The 7,954-nt window shown below is 47.2% G+C and overlaps 1 protein-coding gene across 6 annotated transcripts in view; it reads right to left on the reverse strand.

The window, feature by feature from the left end:
• The window catches only part of RCC2 (regulator of chromosome condensation 2), a 30,675-nt gene extending 23,486 nt beyond the window's left edge, over positions 1 to 7,189 (reverse strand). For 2 of the 6 annotated variants that reach the window (XM_081017969.1, XM_081017964.1), the window contains exons 1-2: positions 6,682 to 6,849; positions 1,913 to 2,298 (exon numbers count right to left, since the gene is read on the reverse strand). In XM_081017969.1, the coding sequence (XP_080874095.1) occupies positions 1,913 to 2,298; positions 6,682 to 6,742 (447 nt within the window). In that variant the 5' untranslated portion in view covers positions 6,743 to 6,849. Of the gene's footprint in view, positions 1 to 1,912; positions 2,299 to 6,611; positions 6,850 to 6,976 lie in introns of those variants that run through there. The other 4 variants (XM_081017965.1, XM_081017968.1, XM_081017966.1 and 1 more) reach the window with 4 other exon arrangements.
• Positions 7,190 to 7,954: the final 765 nt, after the last annotated feature.

A 7,954-nucleotide genomic window follows, 5' to 3' on the forward strand; every position in this document is an offset into this window, starting at 1 on the left:
GTGTGAACAGAGTCTATATCTGATGGAAACTGCAAGGGGATGGAATTGGGAAACTCAAGATCATTGCCATACAGAAAGGAGGCTTGTATCGATTCGAACTATTTGTCCACCTGGCCCAGCGTTGCCAACACCGGCTGGCAGTGGTTCTCGAGGGTTTTAGGAAAGGGGTGTCTTTTCCTAGCTGGAGGTGCTGTTGGGGATTAGACCTGCGTCCTTCTGCATGCAAAGCAGGGGCTCTCACGCTAAGCTATGCCTCTTCCCACAAAGGAACCTGCCTTATACTGACTCAGAGGACTGGTCTGCTGCCTAGCTCAGTACTGTCGACACGGACTCGCAGCAGCAGCAGCTCCGCTGCATTTCAGTCAGAGAGCCTTTCCACCCCTACCTGGGCAATAGCAGGGACCGTATGTGGGGTTTTCGGCTTGCAAAGCACTACACCACAGCCCTTCCCCTAAAAAAACCAAGCAAGATACTGGTCCTCATTGTTCTGAATTTAGGGCCAATTTAAATGGAACGGGGCCTTTTCAGATCCAAAGCCTCAGGTAAGGGGACGGCCCCAGTTGCCTGAACCCAAGTTAGCCACGTCAATTAATTTCAATGGGTCTACTCGGAGTAGGGCTGACACTGGCTTACAAGCCTCTTAGGTTGTTTTCTGCTGCTCCAGAGAAGCAGACACGGAGCAATGGATCCAAACTACAAGAAAGAAGATTCCACCTAAACATTAGGAAGAACTTCCTGACAGTAAGAGCTGTTCGACAGTGGAATTTGCTGCCAAGGAGTGTGGTGGAGTCTCCTTCTTTGGAGGTCTTTAAGCAGAGGCTTGACAACCGTATGTAAGGAGTGCTCTGATGGTGTTTCCTGCTTGGCAGGGGGTTGGACTCGATGGCCCTTGTGGTCTCTTCCAACTCTATGATTCTATGATCCCTGAGCTAGCTACAGCCTTTGCCTGTCATTTCTGCACAAGTATCTACCAGAACCCAACTTCCCTTGTCTGCAACCCCTGCAAAGGAAGAAGGAGATGGTAACAGGATGGGGGAGGCTCCCATGATCTCCGCCCCCCATCCCCAAAAGATGGAGGCAGCCCCATATCTGCCTTCAACCTGTTGCCCTCCATACATTTGGGGTCCAAGCACCTGACCTTGATGGCTGGGGCTAATGGGGTTTGGAATTCAACAACATTTTGTGTGAATGAGGGAAGGCTGCCCTATAATTTCCAGCCCCGAAAAGGGGAGTCCCTCTCTTCTTCACCCCACCCCACACAGCTTTCCAAGAAGACTCAGACCCTCCACTCACAATATACTCCTTCCTTCTCAGTGAATGAGACCCCCTCTGCCAATATTCCCATCTCTCCACCCTCTCCCCTTAAATAGGGGGTCGCCAACTCCTAATCTCTCCTCCCTAAAACAAGGTATAACCCCCTTCAAAATATCAATGCTCTGCCTGCCTGTACCTCAGGTTAAGAACTTAATTTGTTCCGGAGGTCCGTTCTTAACCTGAAACTGTTCTTAACCTGAAGCACCACTTTAGCTAATGGGGCCTCCTGCTGCTCCTGCACCGCTGCTGTGCGATTTCTGTTCTCATCCTGAAGCAAAGTTCTTAACCCGAGGTTATTATTTCTGGGTTAGCGGAGTCTGTAACCTGAAATGTCTGTAACCTGAAGCGTATGTAACCCAAGGTACCACTGTATTTTACCCCTCACCCCCCAAATCAGAGGGTCCCCAACTCCTAATCCTTCCCCCCTAACACAAGGAAACCCCCCAAACAGGTAGGTGTCCCATCACGGCACCTCCCCAGATAAGAGACCCTCTTTCCCTCCCAAAACAGAGCCACCCTCTCCAGCCACGTAGACCCCCAGCGATCAGCATGCACACCCCTCAAAAAACAGCAATTTTGGGACCATCTTCCTCCTTACAATGCGTTCCTTGCTGTGTTCCGGCTCGCTGACCACCACGGCGGCCTGCGGAGACTCCTGGTTTTGGGGGGGCTGCTCCCCGGCGCCCCGTCCTCCTCCTGCCCGGCCTGGCTTCTTGCCCCCTCCTGCCGCCACGGGGGGAGGCGGCAGCGCCAGCCCGTCCTGCTCGTCCCCGCTGCTGCCGCCACCCCCGTTGCTGCTGCCGCTGCCCCCTCCGTCCCGGGCCTTCTTCTTCCCCGGAGGGGGCGCCCCACGAGGCAGGGCGGACCGCTTGCGCGTGCCTCCAGTCCCGTTGCCGGCACCGTCCCATGTGGCCGAAGAAGCCGCCGTCGCTTTCCGCCTGGGCATCCTGGTCACCCGCCTTCGATCTCCCCGGATCGTCCCGCCTGCAAAAGGGGGGGAGGGATCAATGGGGGGGGCGAGAGGAAAGAGGTGTCACGGCAGAATTCATTTCACTTTTTCATCTACGTCCCACCTTTCCCTCCAAGTAGTGGCTGGTTCTCTCCCCCATCCTTTAAACCCAACAACAAGCCTGTGAGGTAGGCTTTGGCCGAGAGGCGGCCCCCGAGGTCGCCCAGTGAGCTTCATGATGGCCACGGCGGGATTTGAACCCTGGTCTTTTCCAGCTCCTAGCCCTACACTCTAACCACTAGGCCACCACGCCATAACTGACGTGTGTCCTGAACCCTTTTGAGTTAATCACTGATTATTATCTGCATTTTAATACATTTGTTTTCAATTACACCATTTCGATTCTATTGGCATTTCATTACTTTTTAAAAAATAATAATACAATTTTCATTAAATTTTCTGTTTTACAATTTAGAATACTCGTTTAAACGTCCTTAAAATATCAGTGACTTTCTTTCTTCTCTTTCCATGGTTCATTTTGCACGTCATATTTTACATAAACCATTCTGTATTCCATTATTACATCCATCAAAACTTATTTAATCACTTAATTACTTGTTTCACCATCGACTTTTAAATGTTTCCCAGTTTTCTGTACTTTCATCCACCTTGTTTTCATTTATTGTAAGCTGCCTTGAGTCTTGGAAGAAGTCTCAAAAAAATGTTATAAATAGATGCTTTTTGCCATTTTTACTGAAAATTGCATTGTTTTATTTTTTGAGGGTTTTTTCCCATTACCATCACAGGGTTTATAAATTTTGTGAAATTTATAAATGAAAACAGAACAGCAGAGAGAGAGAGAGAGGAAACTGAGGCAGGGGCTCCTAGCCCTCTTCCCCTTCTCCAAATACACAATTTTTGGACGCTATTTATTTATTGCCTTTTTTCCTTTAAGGAACTTAAGAAGGCATGCATAAGTTCTTCTCCCCATTTCATAGAATTGTGAAGTTGGAAGCAAACACAAGGTCATCTTCACAACCCTGTGAGGTAGGTCAGGCTTGAGATTGAGCGACTGTGGCCCAAGTCAGCTTCGTGGCTGAATTTGAACCCTGGGTACCTCCTTGGGCCCAGTCCCAACACTATTTAAGAACTACAAAAGTGAAATTTAATTCAAATGCTTAACCCCCACCCCAAAACACACAATGAAGGGTTTTGCGGAAGGGACCCAAAAATTGTATCAGTTCAAATTATTGGGGGGGGGTTAGTAAATCACCCTCTAAAATTGGCGTGTGGGTGTTTAAAACAAAAACCAGAACAGTTGATTTTTTATTCCCCCCCCCCCCTTTCATAAAACACTCCCAACTTTATGGAGAAGGGGCATTTTCACCCCCCCCAAAAGGCTCTCAAATTGTAAGTACATGATCTACCTTATCCCAATTCTTCAGGGAAGTGGGGTGAAGTAGAGTGAACCCCTCCCATGCCAGCCTTGAAAGAGGGGGCATTATTATCTCCCCCCCCCAAAGAAAACCAACATTGAGAGGTACAATTTAAAACTGCACAGTTTTCCCAATTTGGAGGAAACCCCTCCATTCAATTATAAGTGGGGTTTATGGGGAGAAATTCCCACCAATTTGGCTCCCCACTAGGAACCATTGGGGGGGAACCCCACCCCCCAAACCCATTACAAGGTGCACCCCTCAAACTCTCACCCCCACTAAAAACTGGGGGGCAAGGGCAGTAGCCCCACAGCAGCCCCTGGGACCACGAACCAAACTTTTGTGTTTGTGTGGTGGGGAAATATAAACTCCCATATATGAAAGAGGGAGTGATAACCCCACAAAATAAAGACGGGGGTTATTTTTTGGTGGGGGGGAGACGGCTGGCTAATAGCTCAACCCGTCCCCAAACATTAAACCCCACATGGCCTTTAGGAAATGAAACGAATTTGGCCAGCCAAATAGATGAAGCCCCTCTATAAAATATCTCTACCCCGCAGCAAAAAAGCGAGAACCCCCAAAAGATTTCGGGGTAAGAACCCCCATAAATATTGGGGAGGTGGGAAATAATGTCATGGGCTAACCCTGGGGTCAGCAACCTTTTTCAGCCGTGGGCCGGTCCATCGTCCCTCAGACCTTGTGGGGGGCCGGACTATATTTTTTTGGGGGGGGGGGGAAATGAATGAATTCCTATGCCCAAAAATAACCCAGAGATGCATTTTAAATAAAAGCACACATTCTACTCATGTAAAAACACTTTACATGTGGGCCGGATTGAGAAGGCGATTGGGCCGTATCCGGCCCCCAGGCCTTAGGTTGCCTACCCCTGGGCTAATCCCATCCTAACAGTGGGTCAGGGGGCAAAACCCCCAATAATTTACTTATATGTGTTTTAAGTAGGGGGAGGGGGAACCTAGATAGCCTGCTCCCCCCCCCCCCCAATAATGCAATATGTGGGGCAGGGAATTGATTCCCTTTCACATAAGCATCCTCCCAAGTCACAAAACCAGAGTTTGGCCTGTGAATAGGGGAAATTCGTAAACTAGGCCTTAGACACCGACCCCAAATAAAACTTGTCCATTTTGTTGCCATTTGGCTTGCTCCAAAATGCACCCCACACAAAGTGGGGCAACCCATTCCAACACAACCAGCCCCCCTAGCATGAAACCAATTTCTCCCATTTTGGGGGTCCTATAGTTTTAGGTCTACAAGGGAACACCCTCTGACACACACACATCCCCCCATTTCCACAGTCCTCCTTCCCCTTCCCACCCCACCAAAACAGGTTAGGGGATACAGAGCATGCCATTTTTTATATAAAATAGGAGGTTGGATGCTAACAAACTCACAGTCTATCCCTTACAAACACACACACAAAAATGGCCCATGCTTCTTCAAAATTAAAGAGGGACAGGGGTTTTTTTTGGGGGGGGGGACACCTCACAGGAAAACACAGCAACTCCCCATTGTAGGTCAAATATAGGGCTAAGAGCCCCCCAAATAACTCAACACCCCATAAAATATGGGGGAAGCCCAGGCTCCCTCCCCAGTTGTCTCAAAAAAAATCTATTAATTTCTTCCCCAAATTAGGCATATATATATATATATATATATATATATGCTCCCTAAGGACCCCGTATAAAATAACAAGAGGGTGAGTCAAGTCCCATACATTAAAACTGATGGTTTTTTGACCCCACAACCCCCATTCAATGGAAGGGAAAAGACCCTAAATATCCCCTCAAAGTTACCCCTTTAAATATATGACTCCCTCCCTCCAATTTAGCCTTTTTTTCAGTTTTAAAACAGGGAATTCCCCCCCTCCCACACAAGAAAAAAAAGCTTACTTCTCACTGTCTCAGTGTTTGCTACACTTACAAGAGAGCAGAGACTCGCCCAGCAATTTTGGAAATTTAACTATTAAATTGACCTGCACCAACACACCAGATTTCATTAAACAGATAATGCAATGAGAAATTGGAGATAATGCCATGAGAAATTGGAGGGGGTGTCCTCCGCAGCCCGACTGCACCCCAACAAATAAATATCTGGAATAAATACACAACTTTTCAATTGCTTTTAAAACAACAAAAAGGACACCCAGCTGTTCGCCCCCCCCCCCCCAAAATGTACTGAAAACAGAACAAAGCGCTGGAAGGGGAAAAAGGAAGCCCCTTCCCCATCAACGCACAGCAGTTTGCAATCTTAAATTTGGAAGGAGGGAGAAAGCCCCCACCCCGTGCAAATGCACAAAAGTGTTTAACTAAAGCATAGCAACACAAAACCGGATGGATTCTTAAAAAGTAAAAGTCTTGGGAAAACTTGTTTCTCTCCCCCGCTCCCCGAAGTATTTTAACATTTCAATTTAAAAAAAAAAAAATTAAATTCAGATTTAAAATTAGAAACTCTTTAAGAAAACTACACACCCATTGTTTTGGGTGGAGGGGGCCAACCCTCTCAAGTGCAAAAAAGAGAGAGAGACTTTGAATAAATAAGAGAATATTTATAATCCTACCTGATTCTCAACTCCTTCCTGTTAAAAATAGTAATAATCTATTATTGCCCCCCCCCAGGTGCAACTAAATCCGCGTCCGTCCCCCCAACCCGGTAACAAAACACCCAATTCTCGGTGCAAAAAAATAAATAAATTTCAACCGTCCCGATTTCCAGTCCTTTTTTGTTTTTGTTTGGGCCTTAGATGGAAAAAGGTAAAAAAGAAGAATAATTCCCCCCCAACCCCTCAAAAAAGCACCCCTGCCCCCAAATCTTCAATCACCCCCCACTCCACCTTTTTTTTAAAAAATGTGCAAAATCAGGAGATGGAAAAAGAAAAAAGAAAACACAGAACAAACTTTAGCTTTCTTGGGTCGCAAAGTCGTCGTCTTATTTTCCCCCCTCCCGCTTTCAATCAGAAATACCGACTGGTTGGAATCCTCCTCTTGCAAGATGTACGTCTGAATGCAGGTTCCGAATCTTCCCGCATCTAATTCTTGCCCCCCCCCCCTCCAAAAGCCCCGGCTGCCTCTTTTTTTATATATTGATTGCGAACAATGGGATCTCTGTCTGTCTCCGATTAAACCACGTGGATCCGCCTTCCTTCCCCCTTTTTTTTTTTTGAAAGGAAAAAAAAAATCACCCCCCTCCTTACTCCCCCCCCCCTCCGCGCATCTTGCAAAAAAAAGAGAGAAAAACCCCAAACACATCCGCACACACTCACACAACTTTCTTTGCAATAGCAGTTAGGATCAGATTTCAAGCTGGGAGGAGCAGCCGCCTTGCAAAATGATTGCTTTTAATTATTAGGATGGTTTTGAAAAGAAAGAAGTAAAAAGAGAAAGGGGGGGGATCTCTTTTTTTTTAATGTTTTGGACTACTTCCTGTGGAAGGGCGGGGGGAGAGGCTGCTCCTTAGAGCCCACCCACCAGACCCACTTAAAATATAAATATGAGCCGCGCTGCATATGCTACAGTAGAAAACAAGAAACGCATGTATTAGCAGGAAAGGAAGAAGACGAGGAGGGGAGAAGAGGGGAGGAGGGAAAAAAGATCAGCCAGAAGAGGCTCGCTCTATCAGCACAGCACCGCCTTAAGGGCTGGAAGACTGCAGAAGAAGGATTTGGGGTTTTGCTTGGTTTTGCTTGGTTTTGGAACTGTAGCAGGAACCCCCCCACCCCAATCATTCTGCTTGTACAAACTTCATACACACACACACTCACACACTACATACGCCACATTTCTGTTATAAATTCATAGAAAATCAACCATACATTGGATTTGCACTGTTCCATTTTTATTTTACTCCATATGACAAGAACTAAGAAAAGGGGAGGGGGGTTTGACCCTGGTCAGCCAAAATCCCTTCACTGTCTCAGCACATCTGCAGGAGCCCTGCCCAGATGATCCCAGACAGAAGACAATCAAAATCACAAAGAACCTGCATATGGGAGTGGATTCAGCATGGACTGAAACAAAGGACAATGATCAGATCTTCCCTCAGGGGGCAGGAAACTGCAAACTCCCTTTTGTCTCCTGGAAGTGACTCGAGGGGTAGGGGGGAAGGGAGGAACCAGCCAGGTGACAAGACACTCAGGTTACCACCAACTCCTCCCTCAACCCCTCCTTTCTGTAATGTATGCATGATGTTACCACCACAACTCCACCCTCAACCCCTCCTGTCTGTAATGTATGCATGATGT

Source organism: Podarcis pityusensis (genome assembly GCF_964106645.2).
Source record: "Podarcis pityusensis genome assembly, chromosome: 8".
NCBI classification, from domain to species: domain Eukaryota; kingdom Metazoa; phylum Chordata; class Lepidosauria; order Squamata; family Lacertidae; genus Podarcis; species Podarcis pityusensis.